Below are 19,498 nucleotides of genomic sequence, written 5' to 3' on the forward strand. Positions count from 1 at the left end.
TTTGGTAAGAATATTTCTTCCATGGAGTCTTTGAGGATAGACTTTTCGATTATAATTCTTTGGGCAAGGACTAAATTGGTAGGGCAATTAAAATCATAACTGATGCTTTACTAAACTAATACTTTATTAAAATATTATGTAATATTTACAGCAAGTAGAAAGTATGTATATTGTATAATCTACTAAATATTAAGGGTATCAATTCTTAGTCCTTATTAATACGTATTATACTAAACAAAATAATTAATGTAATATGCATAATTTATAATAATTGCATGGTCTCTAGTCAAATAGAATTACTACGCTCAGACAGCTACGTACTGTCACTACTTTTAGCACTACCACCATTTCAAGGTTAAATTCATGCACACAGACGAAATTCATACAACATCGTTAGTGTTATCTTTTTAGTGTTGGCATGTAGCTGGCTATATTGACTACGCGATATTTTTCATAATGTAATTAGTCGAATCGGGTGTACTTCAAAAATTAGCATTTACAATTGGTGAATATGGATAATAATAAAGACGACGTAAAATTTTATGATTTTATTCATGTATCCATCTATCGCATAGTAAATTTAAATACCTTTACCTTGTTTTGTAAAATTAGTATTCGATGTGTGGAAATTATTCGAAACAATTCGGGAATAAGTATTCGAAAAATTTCATTGCTTAAAACTTGTTGTCTCTAGCTAGTCTTTGTTCATCATCACGTAATAAGTTACAATTACCGCGCACGTGCGTTTTGTGTGTGTGTGTGTGTTTGTGGAAGTTTTTTTTTTCTTTGCCTCGTTAAACTTGAAAAAAAAAAAAAAAAAACAAACACAATAAAGAGAGAAAGAAACGGTAAATTTTTTGGTCCAGTCTAATTCAAAAAAGTATCACTTTCATAATTGCCTCTCTTGCTGCGTTCTCATTTTCTCTCAGGTGAAGAGCCGAGGAGCTGCAAAATTGTTCCAGCTGTACGCAGGTTTCAAAATCAACAGTTAGGACATCACTTTATGACTCGGTGCTGTGAATCTCAAAAACGGTATTTTTGTTCGAGCATATTACTGCCCTGCGAAGAGTGGCCTTCGTGTTGTCCGGAGCCGTTTGCTCTTGAAACCTCAGCTATAGCTCAAGGTGTTCGATAGTGGAAACGTCATCGGGATTGTCTAGACGCTCTCGGGGACAATCTTATCGTAATGGAAGGTACTGCTCGAGTAGAAGCTTCCACGCTTCGGCATATGAGGGGTCGGAATCTCCTCTTGAAGCGGCTTGTAGACAAGACCACAGTTCTTGTTGTCGATCAGTCCAGGGCGCAGAATCATCGGAGCCCGAATTACGGGGCCACGGCCTCTGCGCTTCGAAAGACACATGGCGAGGTTCGCCACCAAAAGGACGACGGCCAGCGTCACCAGGATGACGGTAAGCACAGGCCACACGACTCCTGCGTACCAAGGTTGATAGTGCTCACCGACTGAGCCGTATTCCTGGTATTCCGGTTCCTCGGACAAGAAGGCGTCCTCCAGCTGCTCGTCCTTATCTGCGCGACCTTGATCGAACGCCTGAGAAACAAAAATGGTTTTGTAACAACACAAACTGTTTTTGCTTGAAAAACATTCCCATTAGCTCTCCTTCTTTTCTGTTACACGTTTCAAATGACACCACTTTGCATCTACATACTACCGCAAATATCGGTTAAGCAACTCAATGTAGAAAATGGAAATTTACCTGGCCAGCTAGTTCTTCTAGGTAATTGACTGGTGGCTTGAAACCATCAACATTGTTAGGCATGTTTGGCCTACGTGGCAGAGGTCTTAGAGGAGGTCCACCCTCCATGCTGTCGCAGACGACCTTCGCTATGTCCATCCATTCGCCGAGATCGCTGGCGACGCTGGAGTCGCTGTAGTCATCAAGAGCGTAATTGCTTACGTAGCGCAAGGTCTCACTGGGATCGACACCGTGGTCAATCAGCCATTGAATCGCGGCATTAAACTCCTGGTCACACGCGAGAGGATTGTTGGAGATATCGAGGCCGGAGAGATGAGGGGTCGCCTGCAAGTCACCGACGCTGATTTGCTCGATTCGGTTGCCACGAGCCGACAGGTACCTGTTGCAAAATCAGATTATCATTCGGCGTGACAAGTATTCATACACGAAATACGGTTCAGGGTGATTCAACAAGGCCTATCGGATCATTAACTCACCTTAGGTGTGGAAGTGGCACGACATTGTCGCTCCAGATTCTGTCCAGACCGCACCTGCTGACGTCCAATCGTTCCAAGTTTGGAATGAGCAAGAACGGTGCAACTTGAAGAGTGATCAGTGGGTTTCCAGCGAGGTTCAATTTCGTCAGAGACCTTGCACCTTGGAACGTGTCGACTTCCAGAGCGGTGAACAGGTTGTCAGAAAGGTCCAAGTCTTTCAGTGCTGACATGCTTCTGAGGAGCCCTCTCGGCAAACGGCTTAGCCGGTTACTTGCTAGATTGAGGTGACGCAGAGCACTCATGGTGTCAAAGGTTCCTGGTTCCAGGTCCAAAAGTCCACAGTCAGCACATTCGAATTTTTCGAGACTGTAACCCCGAATAAAGATAATATGGTCAATTGTTTGACACACGATACACAAAAAAAGAAACGTAGGTATGTATAAAAAATATACCTGAAGCTGCCCGCCTGTGATTTGAATACCGGTAAAGTTTCCAAACCGGGATTGTCGTTCATGATAAGAGATTCGAGGCGAATATTGGTCCTCAAATGATGTTCCGTCAGTGTGCTCAGTTTGTTATCGCTGAGATCAAGGCGTTTCAGATTAACCAAATCCGCGAACGCATGTTGGTGAATCCTCTTGAGACCGTTTGACCTAAGGTAGAGTTCTTCTAGTTCGGTAAGAGCACTAAGGTCGGACTTGCCGATGGTTTTGATCCTGTTTTTGGATGCGTCGAGTATGCTGATTGTCGAAGTCTTGATGCTTGCCAGAGTCGTGAAGTTGTTTCCTAAAATAAAAGTTTTTTTTTTTAAAGACTTATGTACCATGTTGAATAGACTAAAGTGTCGAGCAGTGAAAAGAAAAAAAATAATAATAGCACAAACACTAACCAGCAATTCGCAGTAGTTCAAGATATTCATTGTCGTCAAACACATCAGCCGGAAAACCGCTTAGTTGGTTGTGGGAGAGGTCAATTTCATCCAATTCAACGAGAGGGGTGAAAATCGCTCGCTCAACAGCCCTGAGCCTATTCGATCTAAGGCTAAGATAGACCAGTTGCCGCATCCTTGCAAAAGTAGTCGGCAAGATACGGGGGAGATAGTTGTTGGAGAAATCGAATTCAGTCACGCTGGGCGCGTCCAAGAAGTATTTGGTGAAGGTGTTGTCCTTCGCCTGAGTGTACTGTAGGGGATTGCCGGATATAGTCAAAACATTGAGCTGTGTGTTGTTCACGAAGGCGTCGGGAGGTATGTCCATCAATCCGTTTCCAGTCAGGTTAACGGAGAACAAGTCCGGGAGACCGTCGAATGCGGTCTTGTCAAATTCGGAAATTGTGGTATTGACAATTGAGAAAGCTGACAACTGTTGCAGATCCTTTTCGCGTAGGTCGTGTGGACCCAGCTTGACGTCCGGTGCATTTTCGATTTTGAGGAGAGCAATGTCCATACTGAAAGACTGTTCTTTGTTGAACTTGGTGCATCTGTAATATCAAAGTAACGATGATGGGTCAGTGATTGTTCGGGGAAAGGTACGTGTAAATTATAAAATCATTTTTCCTCCTTCGAGGACTGATTTACCTAACTGACTTTACGGTCATGTGTCCCGTAGAGCATGAACAATCCGCAGGGCAGTCCTGCTCGAAGAGAATCTCTTCGTCTTCGTCAAGCTCATCGTCGAGCGCGTCCTCATCCTCAAGGTCCCACTCCATGTCATCGGCCATGAGAATATCGTCAGTCTCGTTGTACTTCAAGTCCTCATCCTCCATCAGCTCGTTCAGGGCATCCTTTTCGGGATCTGGATTGCCGACAGGTTTCGATGGAATGAGAATGTTTGATTTCTCGTCTACAAGCTCGGGTAACACTGTCAGCTTATCATTCTTACCGTTAGATTTCAATGTTTCGATATTTTCCTTCTGGACCTATAAACGAACAAATCACAGTTATCATCACTTAATTATATTGTAACTACGATAAACAGGAGCATCAAAAATTTCTCGCTGACCTTGTCGCCGAGCGTTTCCTCGTCCAACGAGCGGATTTCCTCCAGAAGCATCTCCTGTGGGTTCAGCAGACTCTCAACGCGCCATGGTGCGCCCGTCTTCGTCGTGGATAGTGCAAGTTCAGACGCTGACGGAGGTGAGCTACCATTATTTGGGGGTGGGGGCGGTGGAGGTGGAGTTCCTGTTGGTCGTGGAGTTGGAGTTGTGGTTTGTCGTGGAGATGGTGGATGTGTACTTGTAGTCGCTGGCGGATGTGTACTTGTAGTCGGTGATACAGAAATGACTCCGGTGGTAATCGTCAAGATCACCACCAGCAGCAAAGCTGCTCCTTGCTTCATCTTTGCGTAGGACCTGAACATAAATTTTTTTCCATGATTAGAATATTTGCTAGTTGAATATTCGGCTAAGTCGAATTCTGTATCAATTGTGTTTTGTTCTAAAGTGATTTTCGCACATATTAAGTCTTCAAGAGCACTGACTGCGAAAGTATACCCGAGGTGTCTCGATTTTTTCCACTCTATGATATGTCGTATTACATCAAAAAGCATCAGATATGTGCACTAATTCGGGTGTTTAAGGAGTAGAACCTCCCCCTAAAGTTTGCCCCCAAAATTTCATTTTTTAGGGTTTCTCGATAACCATGTCATTTTTTTTAATCCTCCGAATGGAAATCAGTCATTATCAACATACGAAAATATGCGCAGTATTTTTACCCTCACTTGCGGCATGCCTTATTTCTTGAGGATAAAGTTTAGGTTTTTAATTCATAGATATCGCTAAATAGTTTCAGGGGTATGTCGAATGATCCGGTTAAACAATATTTCACGTATTCAAACGTTGCAGTTAGTAGATAACGAAGACAAGCGTCTGCATGACAATTTGGAGCAAGATTTTGTTTCGATTCGGTACATTTTATAATATTTTACAATATAAAATATATTTTGCATGCCAGTCCCTCAAGCGAGTGCAGTTTTATTGTAACTAATTGTTATACAAAACAACTAGTAAATAGCGATATAGTACGTCATTTTTTTTTAATCTTCTCATAGCTGTGTGCCAATTACTTATGTAAACATTCGTTCACGGCGGTGTACTTATTTTATTTGGTTGTTCGCGAAACGTTATCTCTCCAATTCACGTGAGCTTTATAATTCATACTCCTGAGAACGAGATATCTAGGAATTAGAACTTTCCTCACGGTCATGCGGTTATAATAGTTCGACAGACGCTGCAGGGAACTCGGTAGAAGGTGTGACGCGTCCTGTACAATATTCTTGGCAAAGCAACTATACTGTTGCAAATCTTTTATTCAAATACATATACGTGGGACGTATGTTTCCTGGTATTATATTTGCACTGACCATTTTAGACTGATTAGTCTTCTCGCGATTGAAGTTACTGTCTGAAATGATTATTCTTGTTATATTGTTCATGGAACCTTATTGTGGCTGCTTAAAACGTAAATTTCTTACCCTCCAGGCTATAATCGCGACTCACATATCAGTTGCATCTAAACATACACAAAAATTTATTGTAAATGTTTTCCGAACACTGATCGTGACTCGTTATCGTGATCCACAGATCGATTGCTCAATACCTTACAAATTCTAATCGGTTCGATCAGTCTGCGGTACACCTACGCATATAATACATGTGCATATCGATAAACGGTAGGGGAATAATTGTATTTACGTCTCTTCGCGGAGAGAAAAAGTTTGATGAGATTGAGGATCAAGTGCCGACTAGCGTTAATGAAATAAACCTTTCCAAGCATCGAAAATTTGTTGAATATTTTTGCTTTATTTATCCACGTAAACGTTAGAGCAAAATTCCAATCAGTATTTTTTACTTTCGATGTTTGCAGTTACCGACGATTCGGAATTCCTCGATCAGCATAATAACGCACGTAATATCCTGCTTGCGAAATATTCTAGTCTGCGAAGATAATTTACGTGGGTTGAACATCGCACACTGCACATTCGCATAACCGGTTGAGTCTATTGCGTATGGAATAGTTTAAAATTCACCGGTACTATCCGACCAGTGAATAGTAAAAGGAAGCATTAAACGATGCTCGCAGGTGCTCGTCGCAAAATTCGATCTATACGTATAGTGTGACATATATTTGAGGTACTCCACCCCAAATCGATTTACGTCTGATCCTCACCATCGGTGATCTTATTTATTTTTAAGTACGGTGTAGAGTATGCAAAAAGGTCATTTTTCGCTGAGCTTTGGATTTTTTGGACCACAGGTTTGATTATTTTTTGTGGTTTTGGGAGTAGTAAAAATCAAACGGGTATTCCAAAATATCTAAAGCTCACAATGAAAGATGATTTTTTTATACACTCTATGCCGTACTTAAAAATTTTTTAAATCACCGATGGCGAGGGTCAAACGTACGTCGTTTTGGTGTGGAGTTGAGTTCACTTCACCTAAGATGGCGGGTAATACATATGCTTCGTCAATAGCGCGATTACACGCCATTCTATAAGCGTTCGATTTGCCGTAGCAACTGCGCATCGATGTGTGTGACCTGAGTCAGTGACACACATATTCGCACCATTATCAAGCATGCGTTTTATCAGCCAGATGACTAGGCCTTGGGATATCGGTATCAAGATTACCAATTTATCACTTACACGACTTGTACCGTTTCAAACTTTGCCCGTATATCCTTTTGGAACGAATATTATTAATGTATAATATACAGTTTTCGTATGGAATTGAGCCATTATCTCTTGGCACGATTTTCAATTTCCTCAAACTTCGGATCCTGACCCAACATCTCGTCACCTGGGCAAAGTCATTTGGTACTCTAGAGTCTCTAATCCTTCTCCGAAGAAACGCGGAACACACATGTTCATTGTTCATCACGTATCATTTACGTATAACTAATTGTCAATAACTTGGACGAGGAAACTAACAAAGTAACATATTTTATAGCGCGAGATGAATTCCTAGCATCGAGGTCATTTTTTCCACACAGCTCGTCGTCAAGGCGATCCAAGACATGTGTGGTGTCATTATAACTGGTACCTAGGTACATATATAACGAAGTCGAACGATTCATTCATCGGTTCATCGGAATAAAGGTGCGTAAACAGGTTCTGAAAGGAACAGCGTCATGTTCGTCTTATCTTCAAAAACGCCGAGTACAATTTCGAAGTCGCAAATCACCTCGCCCCGCCATTCTACTACCTAGTACGTATATATATGAATTATGAAAGCACGCTTTTGTCACGAAGATGATGACGGGTATACGGATTCGCGGTATCTGCTTTTTCCTCCTTATCTCCTACGCAGGTTTCACGTGAGTAGCAAGACTTGTGTTTCTTCTCACAGCAGCTGTAGGTACTTGTATAAGCTGTCGAGATCAGCAATTCGATTCAAGGATGTACGAACACCCGCGGCGATCGCTTTGTTGACGAGAAAAAAGAAAGCCGAAGGGAAAAAATATGACTCAGGCGCATTCTCGATTTGCTTATAATAATAACAAATCGACCGAGCGAGCGACTATAACAATTATCTTTTTATTCTGCGCACCGCGGTATCGATAAGTAAAATTATCACAGGATATTTCATCTGCTGTTCTCAACGGGTATTAATAGATTATACTGACGACAAATAAACGCTGCAGCGATCTTAAAAAGAGTATCGCTCAAGTCAATCAAATATATTTATTTATTATAAATTATACTTCCGTTGAGCCACGTAAAGTATCGATTGAGAATTCATATGAATCAAATTGAAATCAATTCGACTGAACGTGAAATTGTAGGTACTTGGGTTTCCTTGTTCTCTTTTATTGCAACACATTTTATCTACTCCATTGAAATCGCGACACGGTTCAACGCGATCCATTATTTTTGAAAACTCAAATTCAGGTTCGTATTCTAGTTGTACAAAGAGGAAATGAATTACGAATTAAATTGGTGTAATGTATAGAATTATAGAGTGGAACGCGGAGTTGCGTAAGAGATTCGTATGTGGATGCATATGCCTCGGTGTCGTTAGCAACAATGGCTATTTTTTTCGTAGCAGGTTGCACATTATTTAGCGGATCCTGCGTCGCGGTTATCCGACACCTTTGCGCAATTCGCAGGTGTGACGACGCTCCGTGCTGTTTTCACGTCTGCAACGATGCATGTTTTTGTTAATTCCACTGCAAGGTAACGGCCATAAAGAGAGTTCGATACCCGTTACGGGACATAAAGGTCTCTGATAGGTTGCCAGTAATTTCTAGGTAAATATCTAACAAACTGTCTCGAATGGCAAAATTAAATTTCTAGAGGTGCTTCGAGTCAGCCAATTTTTCGCCATAATTTGTTCCTGCGATCATGTTTGTGCGAATGATTTTCATAGTTTGTTTCTTTTTTTTTTTTGAAAAATGGTGCATGACATATATTCCAAGGCTTTTTACTATATCGATGAGCCTACACCTAATTTTCTAGAGAACTTTATTCTCACCTCGAATCATACCAGCTCAATTATACATATATAGTAGTGACTCTTGTCTTTATAAGATTTTCAGAAAATTATCATGTAATATGCGACATTAATTTGCAGTGTAATTTCAGAGTAATTACGGTCACAATGTATCAACGTTGATACCAATCTTCAAATCGTTGTGTTATCTCGTCGAGTGTAATCTAATACAAGAAAATTAACTTAATGTGATTCAATTTGAAGTAAATAAGAAGTTGAGTAATCAGTTCAAAATCTTCAAAATTATTATATGTAGTATCACAATTATTATATGAAGTGCAACAGAAACAAAGCAACACTTGAAGTCGATTAAGCACTTGAGTCATAAATCACGGGTTCTAATTGATTTTACTGTAGAATAAACAAGCCTCGAAAAAAATGTGAAAAATCGAGAAGCTGCGGGAAGTTTCATCTACCGGAACGGAAATGATTTTTATATATTTGGAATTTCACGCGTTGAGGAATTCCTGCATGGAATTATACAGGGTTCAAAGAGTTTGCACTACGTGGGGAGAAATCAACGATGATTAGTCATTCGAATTCTTAGTGAAGATAAAATATACACGATATACTGTAAACTTTATAGGTACGTTGTACAGATTGTGTATATTAACGTACATTCATAAGTTCTGTAGGGTAGAAAATGCCTTGAAGGTAATCGTTCCGGCGAAACGATCACCGACACCGCAAAAACCGCTGTGGATTGCATATTAAAAGTTTAAAGTTTGTTTGTTTGGAAAAAATAAACATTTCTTGAAACTTTGTTGATCCATAATTTTTCTTGCTTTATCGCGAACCAAAGTTTGCTTCATTTAAAACAAAAAAATTGTATGAGAAACTTGAACACTGATAAAACGAAAGAATTTAACCCTTCGTAATTTCTTGTAATAAGTTTTTGACTTAGAGTATACCAACACGTTTTTGGCGAAGTAAATCGACTCGGGAAAATTTTCTTTAATTGGAACACAATTTTTAAGTAAGAATTTCACAGCGTAAATGGTGAATTTGCGAATACGAACCTGTGCGACGAGATTAGAAGCGCGACACGTCGACGCTGCAGTGACGTAATTGTCGGGTTCCGATGAACCAGCGACGCTTCTTATCGCGAAATTCAATTCCAGCAAATCTATCTTTGCACGAGTTGCGAGAGCTTCAGCACCTTAATTCCCGAACCTAAGGGTATAAGTTTCTTCGAATTTAGTGAAAACGTGGGACTCGAACGAAGGCCCCGCCGCTTCTACACCCGCGGCGAGGGATGTCAGGTAATTTCGTTTCTGGGCAACCGCGCCAGGTGGGTCGGGCAGCCCTTTGTCCAGGGAATTATACCGCAAATGCACACCGTTTCAGGTAAAGTTACCTGCACCATCAGCACCATTCTAGGCAGGTGGTCCCGATGCACACGCGGTCCGAAGAAGGAGCGGGACTTACGCCTCGGTAAATCTTCCAGAAATGATTCGTCTCGTCGCCAAGAATTTTCACCACTACCACTACACATGGACGCGCGGTATTCGTCGACGTTTTACACTGGCGAGGAAAATACCTGCCAGAAATATATATATATGTATATATACGACCGATTTTCTTCGTTCCGTGTTATGTTGGAGTGAAGCGTTAAAAAACATTCGATCTTATTTTGATTGTTTGAGGGGTAAAAACTGCCCCTTAATTAAACTTGTGAGAACAAACTGTTTTTCGAACGATGCGAGTCGAGGAGGAAAAGCCACTGTATTCGATACTGTAAAGAATTGAGTAAATTTGTCACCAAGTATAGATATTCAGCCTTGGAATCACCTACAATTTATTTTTACACCAACGTTTTTACGCTCCTTTTTTTCCTATCGTTTTACAATTAGTTTCAAACTAGACGTTTCTTCGAATGCCAACAAGTGTATACGTATAACTACGCAATTTGAAAAGTGGGAGCGACGAACGAGGACGAGGTCGTACAGATTTCTACGCGGAAACGGATGAAGCGACAGCTGCATGTCGCGATTCCGATACCGATCACAGCTTATTTTAACCGGAAGAAATTTTTTCACCTCATTGCTGATCACGCGGCGTATTAAATTCAAGATTATCGTTCAGGAATCGACGACTGACGATATTTAGTCAAGTTAGATTTCAGAAGTGGCATCGAGTAAAAGACTTCAAAAATTTTGACAGAAGTTGAGTTTCTTTGAAAAAGAACTGAAATATAGAGTTCAAAGTGCATTCGGATCGTTGATTTTTTTGTCATAAATATATATTTCTCTATCATAAAACGCATTTTTAACAGTATCTCTGTAACTTTTCCAGAATGCGTTGAGGAAATGGTTCAGCTGAAGAGATTGGATAGGGATTGGAGATGCCTGCCATGCACGAGGCGATGATCCCACAATGGTTTCGTCGGGTCGGCTCAGGTTGAACTCTACCAACCATGAATCTGAAGATCGTAAAGCCCGACAACGGAATGCGATACTATCGCGTCAAGGTTTGTTCGAGAAACGAGCCCGCGTTCCGTATGCCGCACGTCAGTCTCAACGCACTAAACGCTTCGATTTCGTTGCAGCATCAACGACGTAAACAGTCATCTTCGCTCCTGGACCAGCGAGGGATCCCGTCAACTGACGCCAAGATTTCACCTTAATGGCCGACGGATGACACCGGATTTAAAATCGCCGCTTATGGATTATGCGGACGATTTTTTAAGGCGAGTCGTTGGCCCAGAAACGATATCTTTTAGTAGTTTTGTTACGATGCGGTCATACGTCGAGTATTTATCAAGTTATTACACTCGTGAAGTGGAAAAGTCTGTTTTAGAATAAAAAAATGTAAAATACTGAAGTCTTGAAGAAAAGTTTAGATAAAATTGAAATTAAGCGTCTGTTATACGGGAGGATGATCGATTCTTCAGAAATCGGTGTTACAGGGCAATTGTTCTACTCTATTCTACGGAAATATTTTTATACAGAAATGAATTTGAGATTACAATGAGAAATAATCCTGTATGATTTATTCTACAGGAAAATTGTTCGACAGAATGTTTTTCTACATAAATTTTTTACACAAAATTAAATTGAATTGAATTACATCAAAACGTGCGAAATTTACGATTAAATGTATGATTTTGAGGATTCGATGATTACTCTGAATCTGTATTGTATCAAATACAATCTGTAGAAGAATTTATGTGGAAAAGTATTCTGTGCAACAATTTTTTCGTAGAAAAATTTTCTGTACATAAAATATTGTATAGAAAAATATTCTGTATAAAAATTCGCAAAATGTAATTCGCATTCTAATAATAATAACAAAAATGATAAATAAAAGAAAAACAAATGGGACGTTGAATTCTGCTGGTAAAAGACAAACGGAATATTGACACTGACTCAAAATATTCCGTTTGTCTTTTACCAGCAGAATTCCACGTTCCATTGGTTTTTTTTTTATTTGTCATATCGTTGCGAACTCCGATATTCGATTAACATCGAGTTTGATAACCTCAATGTGAGGCGAATTAACTCATTGTAGATGTGACAAAGAGAAATTAACCGTGCTATAAAAAATAATTAATATACAATATTGAGAGCGGAGATACGATAAAGTTGACGAGGCTTTGAACCTCTTTATTGCGTGCACGTAGATTTACGTATATATATATATATATATATATATATATATATATCGACATCGTGATTATTATTTCCTCGTGTTAATTGCGGTTCATCCGTAGTAAGACTACATTACACACTGTAGCGGATATGTATTCTTGAGCGAAACTTATCGTGGTTAGCCGGAATAAAATCCGGGCAGAAATTTCGCGGAAAAATTTAGAGAGAGTTCAGAATTTTTTTCGAGATAATTCGTAGAAGTATAGATATATGTTTAAAAGAGAAATTTCACTGCGGTCGGTAAATTGGCATTTTATTACTTTTCAAGGTAAAAATTCAGAAATTTTACAAAAATTAACAGTTTCTCAAGATTCAGCTTAAGTATCAATATTTACTACGAAGTCGTTGACACTGAATCGATAATTTTATGATTTCAGATTATGATATTGTCTGGTCACGCGGTCGGCGGTTTTTGGCCAAAACGATGTTAATTACGGGCAGTAATTAGTCTAGCCAATAATGATCGTTAATGATCGTTTCATTATTAGAGACACGCGTACAGGCGTCACTGAACGGATTATGTCCGATCGGAAATTCTCTCTAGTGCTAGGTATTAGCCGTAGGATCATCTGTGACCTCGATATGTGAGCATTTGAAAAGGCACGCGTCACCGAGTCTTCACTTTATATCTATGACGAGTTTTAACCGTGTATACAGCGTGTAGAACGTTATACAGAAGTTATTGGTTACGAAGACAACAATATACCTATAAAAACGTGGTAAGCATAGAACAGGAATGCTTGCGGAACCTTCCACTGCATAAGTGCACAAGGATGAAGGAAGTATATGGAATGCATTAATAAAATTTGATTTTAATACACGTATTGATACCGGATTAGCTGATATTTTCTGCAGTAATTCCTGCAGTAACAGGAATCATGTAGTTGCTGAATTGGCAAATTATTCATCGAAATCCCGAAGTCACGCGGAACTTCCTCCTTTTCCTTCTTCTACTTTTTCTTTTTAATTTTTTCTTTCACACTTACCACGTATCGAAAGCGCAGTAGTATAAAAGTCATTGACCAATAACTGCACGATAGTTTCGCAGTTAATGATAAATTATATAAATATACATTGTGTGTAAGGTAAGTAATTGTGAGTATAATTGTGGTGAAAAAAAAGATGCGATAAACTATCCGCAAAATTGTTAGACCTAATCTGAAAGTGATTCTTTTTCCTATCACGCTGAATTACGATTTTCGGAATTCTTCGGAACGATTTTATACGTTTTCTTTTTGCTTTTATATCACATCAGCGTAATCTTGCAGCGAATTTTCGATGTATAATTTCTTTGCTTATAATGACGATTCAGCGACGACACTACATGTGCCATTGAACAAAATTCCGTAAGTTAAAGGACAAAAAGGTGGTTGTAAGTTTATTTGAATGTGAAAAAAAAAATTAAAATTCTTTTAATAAAAAAACTTCCACCTATAAGAGAGCCGCATCCACACTATTTATTTATCTATAGATAACATGACGCGCGCATGTTCTTATCGTTGAAAAAAGAACCCTTATCAAATTTGTGTATCTCTAACAAAAGCACATATTTGTTTAGTCTATGTAGGTAGAGCCGCGGTGAATAAGCCTGGAACATTCTTCGTATATTGGTTGGTATATTATAACGTTAATACAACACATATTCATGGACCTCAAACGAACATAGATATTACGTGTATAGAATGTTTATAACGTAGATATACATATAGATATTTATTATTTAGACGTGACTCGCAATCGGATGCAGCGCCGTTTTATATTCTATGAAATTAGTAAATATTTAGTGCTGAAGACAGACTCGATACGTAAATTCGACATTGATTAACGCCCCCCCAATACGTACAATGTCGAGTGCTTATACGGCGAGTAAACAGGTTTACGACGGCCAGGCTGCAGAAATGCGCGTATCACGGCCTAATTGTAAGTGTATTTGGCATAAGTAGAATGAATTCATTCAAACTCTCTAAATAAAACAAAACGAGCAATGTAAAAAGAAGAAGAAATTAAACGATTGAAAATAAGGAGTAGCGAATAACATATAATATTGTCTTGTTGCTGCTGGTAGAGAAAATTTTGCAAGTTTTCATCTTATTAAAAATGAAAAAGATTTGCAAGAGAGTTCTGATATAAGATGCGAAAAAATGCGAATTTTGCGATGATTTCGGGACGTGCTTATATTGGAGAAGAAGGAAAGAGAAGTTTTTGGACATCGATAAAGTGAAGCTCGCTCAATTATACATGCGAGCGCCAATTGGCGCCATCATACCATAATTAAGATTTGAAGGTCTTCACGCATGCGTGTCGCGTCGCGTCGAAAATTTGCGACGCTCCGAAAAACTGACGCACGTATAACAAACAATACGAAACAAATGAAATGAAAAAAAAAAATAAATAAATAAATCAATAAAATAAAAAAAAAATTAAAAAAGAAAAATCGTTAGATTCGTTAGAAAATTTGTGAATCGGCAAGCATGTCACGTTTCATAGTTACGTACATACGTATAACGATAGCGATTCGGTATGCGTATGGCAGAGCGTAGTTTATACAAGTGTGTATCCACAATGTACGTGTACGTCACTGATAAACTTGCCGAGACTGACTCATTCTCAGACTGTACGTATATAGCTACGTTTTTTGTTTCACTCTTTGTCCATTTATTGTCAATTCTTATCGACAGTTATAGATTGAATTTGAAACAAGGAATGTGGGTGTGTGGATATTGTAAGTATAACGAGACGTATCGTATGACCAGGATCTAGTCGATATGTCCTCGCGATTCTTCCAACTCGGTAAAACAAGAGTAAAAAATAAGCAGATTATTGTTATTGCATTACTCCGCGTAAAGTACAGTAGCAAAAAAATGTCACGCTGTCTGATGAACAATAAATCGATATCGTACAACGAATGACAGACTCATGCTACATCAGCAACTCGATTTTTTATCCATATTATATACATATATATGTATATATATATATATATATATATATATATATATACATACACAATGAAACACATGTAAAATGTGACAAGTACTCAGTTACACCTCGCGATGTTCTTAGACGATTCTTTACAGGCGCGACGAAGTGTTAACTTATCTAATTTTTCCACGAGTTGATTCTTTCCTTTATTTTATTTTTTTTTTCGTCCGCTTTCAGACTTCTTATCGGATTTTCTGCTCGAAGGACAGTACAGAAATTTGATCACTGAGATGGTAGCCAGGTTAATTATCATTACACTTTCCGATGAAACGGAATCTATAGGACGGTGTTTGCTAATATTTGATTCGACAATGTTCTGCAGTGGCAAGAGAATGAATTCAGACGAAAACGAGTCAAGCGGTAAAGTATAAGTTTAAAAACCTCCTGCACATCGTTTTAGGATAAATCACAGCCTTGGATTTCACAGCGTTAAACGACCTTGTCCAAAACTTCACCAGAGTAAACCGGCGTGACATGTGTGATATAGGCATGATAATAAAGCTGTGCAAAGTTTCTCAACTTTTACGAATGCTATACCAACTCGACGATGATTCGATTGGAAAACCGAAGTTTCGTCTCCAACCGTAACTTGCAGGTTGAGGGTTGAGAGGGTTTGAAAAAAGGGAATTTTTACGTATCACCACGTATGATGCCGTTCATGAAACGATGATGTTCATACTTGGACGCGTGGTTGAAAATATGTGGCGAAGTATAGTTGTGTTTATTCAAGTGGCACAGGCGCGCTGCGTATACGCGGCTTTAAAAATAGTTCGAGATAAATGCGCGTTGCTCGTTGGAGGAAATACAAAAAGAAAAATAATAACAATGGATATTAAAATAAACGCACAACGAACGGGGTATTACATCAGAGGACGCATGCACGTTTAACAGCCTGATGATACCGCGTACGTTTTGCAGATCGCACGATCACTTTGGTATAGCGGTTACTGAAGCGGCGAGTCGTTTCATTATAATTCACGGATAAAGTCCCTCTCGCAAAATCACGGTTGTCGTTTCATCGACGTCGCGTGTCGTGACATTGAGAATAAATTTCAGAGCGTTATATATACGCATCAGTCGGACTTAAAATCATCCTTGAGTCTCAAGATAGCTGGTCGCGATCTACAATACCGCTCGATCATTGCAGGTACCGCGGCGACGCGTAGCGGCCATTGAAATGGATCCTACGCCTCGACACGAGCCGTAAAAGCGTGGAAGAAAGGCGATTGAACATCGAGGATAATCGCGAGCCGCAATGATTTATGTTGGAATTCGCGCACCGATCATCCTGCAACTTTTTTAATTAGATCAACTAACTCACCCGATAAATTGAATCAAGTTCCCGCTCGGAGGTTCGGTGCTAATTAAAATCCACTTGGTTTAAAAACTTGGCTCGGCGCAGTACGCTAACTCTCTTCTCGATGGACGTCCACAAAGTACAGTGCGGTCTTGGAAATTTAGAGCCACAGAGTGGCGGCCAACGCGTTTCGAGCACGCGGAGTGGGGCCGCATCGCGGAACCCCAAGAGTCCCCTTGACGTCGAAAGTGGGGGGCGATTCCGACGCCATTTGCGGGACGTCGTGCCGCCGTCGCGACGCGCTCGTGGCGCAGGTAATTCAGGTCTTGATTCAGGTAACAGGTTTCGGACAATCGGCGAGGTTGCAACTGCGAGGCCACCTATACATGCGAGCCATCAACTCGTTCGGACCTCCTGGTGCATCTGCGCATCCTCTACTGCAGGGGAGTCGTTCGATCGGTAAACCGCGCAGCTCGATGCGCTCTGGCGCTCAAAATAGACCGCGAATATCCCGCGACCGACGGCCAGAAGCTGTTGGATGGTTTTCACTCGAGGAAGCGATCAATTTGACGGACGGAAATCGAATTGTAGATCGAAGGAACCTGGATTACCTGTTACAAAATAGTTTTTGATCGGACAGGGAATCGGTTGGGGTGACTGAAGTCATTGCGCATTATTTGGAATCATGATTCACGCTATGCCGTTGAAGAAATCGTCGATGTCCTTGTAAGGCTTGCGGTAAACAACGTTCTATTGATTTCTATTTTATCGCGTGGTTTCGTTGATTTACACGGTACCCGGTGACGGTCAATTACTGATCATCTTTCGACGTCCCAGGTGATTTTTGTGGTTCCATCCGATCTGGAAATCACCGAAAATCACCTGGAACGTTCGGTTATCATTGGCAATCATCGGTATCAAACTGGAAATCAATAGAAATCCAATTTAAGGTAGAAAGCAATGAAGATCACTCAAAATCAGTAATAGCAAATGGGAGTCATTCATTTATTATTTATGTGAATAGCCCTTCGGTTTTCAACGTATTTAAGGTGGCTTCTTTTACCGACGTCGACTGTCGAGAAAATGTCTTATCTTCGCAGGTGTGGTAGTTGAAGTATCCAGTTTTACACTTTATACGAACTTTCAGTCAGTTGACGGTTTCACAAGGAATAAAAACGAATGGAAAATTTGAATGATTGACCGAGTTTTCAGTACCAAGAATAAAGAAAATATGATTACAATGTTAGTAATAATTTATTCTTTTATGTCATATACGGAATTAACCCATTGACTCGTAGGTACTTATGCCACGACATGATCTGAATAGTATTTCATTTTGTTTGCATGGCTTGATACCGTCTAAGTTATTATATATTATGTATAATCAATCATGGTTGTATAGTATTGTTATAGTATTCTCGTCACTGCTCATATAGGAATAATTACTGTTTCCTTCACGTCAGAATTACTGTGAAATGGAGAGTCAGTTTCGTGGTGAAGTTCCTCGTTTCTGTCAGTCTCGAGCAAGGACATCGACTATACTCTACTATAAATCTGCGAACTAGAACCAGCGCGATAAAGAACAGTTTCCTGATTTGAGGGTGATGCAATAAAATTCTTGTTTTCGCATTAAACTTAGATATTTCTTGGTATTATTATACCTATAATAAATTCTTCTAATATATAGGCACATGCTGTATATTATATAATAATTTTGGAAAATTCTTTTGGATTGTGAATGAGGATTGCTGATAGTTTGGGGAAGGCAATTAAAATATATATTTCGAATTTTTTATGTTTTGCGGTTTCGCGGTAATGAAGCTGTTATGGTACGCCATTAATTTCAGTGATAATTTTATTCGTTTATTACTCAGCCCATTCAATTTGCAGAAACAATGATGTAACGAATGTGTGCAACAATGAATGAATATCGATTCGTGAATCATTTACTACTGATGATAATTTTACTGCTTTACTAACGATGTAACATTAAATTGACTCTGAGCCAGATAATTCGCTGTGCAATATGATGCAATATTTTGGAATATTTGAAGTGTACTCGTTGACAGGATCCTGCATATTTTACTGCGGCCGCGCAACTCGTTGAAAAGTTGATCAACCATTTATGTAGCCATTTTGTTAAAAAATCGAAATACTCACCATTTAATACTTGAAGTGAATATTCAATCCTTATTTTTAATTAGCAAATGCGATATTATTCGGCAATAAACCCTTTCACTTTCTGCTATCGAGAATCCAGCTAACGATAGTCGCCACCTAGCGAAAAATAATTGAAACAATCTCTTTTGCAGCATGTGAATTGTATTTTCTGGCATATATTCATGCGTCAATTAAGTGCAAATCGATAGCTTGCAGTAATTGGTGAATATCGAGCAGATTTTTAACCCATTATTTGCTGTAGTGGAAAAGCAATGCCAATCATTAAATTATTCTAACGTTTCATACGGCGCAATATTGCCACACGTGCAAGTCGAGTAAATATTTAGTCAACTGTATTTACAGGCTGCAGAGATACTCTGGTGACTGTGTCGTCACGGAGAATTTGCGTGTTACCGCAAATGTTGATCTATATCTAGGTTAAATGTGCACAGCTCTTCGCATGGCGAACAGGTCGTATTTTGATACGAAGATTGAGTGACATGTTCTTCTTAATGTGAGGTAAGTTCGGTCCGAAAGACAAGTCCAATCCTTATCAACGAATTAATTGACAAAAACAATTTATCACTTCAGTAAAATTTTTTATCCAGAAACAATCATGTTTTGAAGAAGTTGTATTATATACCTGCCGTTTTCAATGATTCAGTTGGGACAATTGCAACACTGGAACAAATGCAGCAGAGATACTTTATTTTCGCTCTGCTTGTTCTTAAA

General features: G+C 39.4%; 1 protein-coding gene across 4 annotated transcripts; it reads right to left on the reverse strand.

Moving 5' to 3' along the window:
• Positions 1-799: 799 nt before the first annotated feature.
• On the reverse strand, positions 800-16,809 carry LOC124409716 (podocan). Of its 4 annotated transcripts, XM_046887504.1 has the most exons (10): positions 16,631-16,808; positions 4,448-4,540; positions 4,192-4,390; positions 4,072-4,108; positions 3,768-3,984; positions 3,081-3,670; positions 2,644-2,977; positions 2,192-2,557; positions 1,716-2,094; positions 800-1,549 (listed from the first exon to the last, which is right to left on the reverse strand). In XM_046887504.1, the coding sequence occupies exons 2-10, from the start codon at positions 4,525-4,527 to the stop codon at positions 1,157-1,159; spliced, it is 2,595 nt and encodes an 864-aa protein (XP_046743460.1). In that variant the 5' UTR covers positions 4,528-4,540; positions 16,631-16,808; the 3' UTR covers positions 800-1,156. The 4 variants fall into 4 exon arrangements, with proteins under 4 accessions (XP_046743460.1, XP_046743459.1, XP_046743458.1 ...); XM_046887503.1 differs by having other exon boundaries at positions 3,777-4,108; positions 16,631-16,809; XM_046887502.1 differs by having other exon boundaries at positions 3,768-4,108.
• Between the last annotated feature and the right edge of the window lie 2,689 nt (positions 16,810-19,498).

The sequence above is a fragment of the Diprion similis genome, chromosome 8 (assembly GCF_021155765.1).
Source record: "Diprion similis isolate iyDipSimi1 chromosome 8, iyDipSimi1.1, whole genome shotgun sequence".
Lineage (NCBI taxonomy): Eukaryota > Metazoa > Arthropoda > Insecta > Hymenoptera > Diprionidae > Diprion > Diprion similis.

Excerpts from the sequence above, each read along its gene's own strand:
- LOC124409716 (XM_046887501.1), bottom strand. The coding sequence starts at position 4,527 with ATGAAGCAAGGAGCAGCTTTGCTGCTGGTGGTGATCTTGACGATTACC. Across the intron at positions 4,109-4,191 it reads AGGAAACGCTCGGCGACAAG|GTCCAGAAGGAAAATATCGA; the intron begins GTCAGCGAGAAA and ends GTTCGTTTATAG. Across the intron at positions 2,978-3,080 it reads TGAACTACTGCGAATTGCTG|GAAACAACTTCACGACTCTG; the intron begins GTTAGTGTTTGT and ends CTTTTATTTTAG.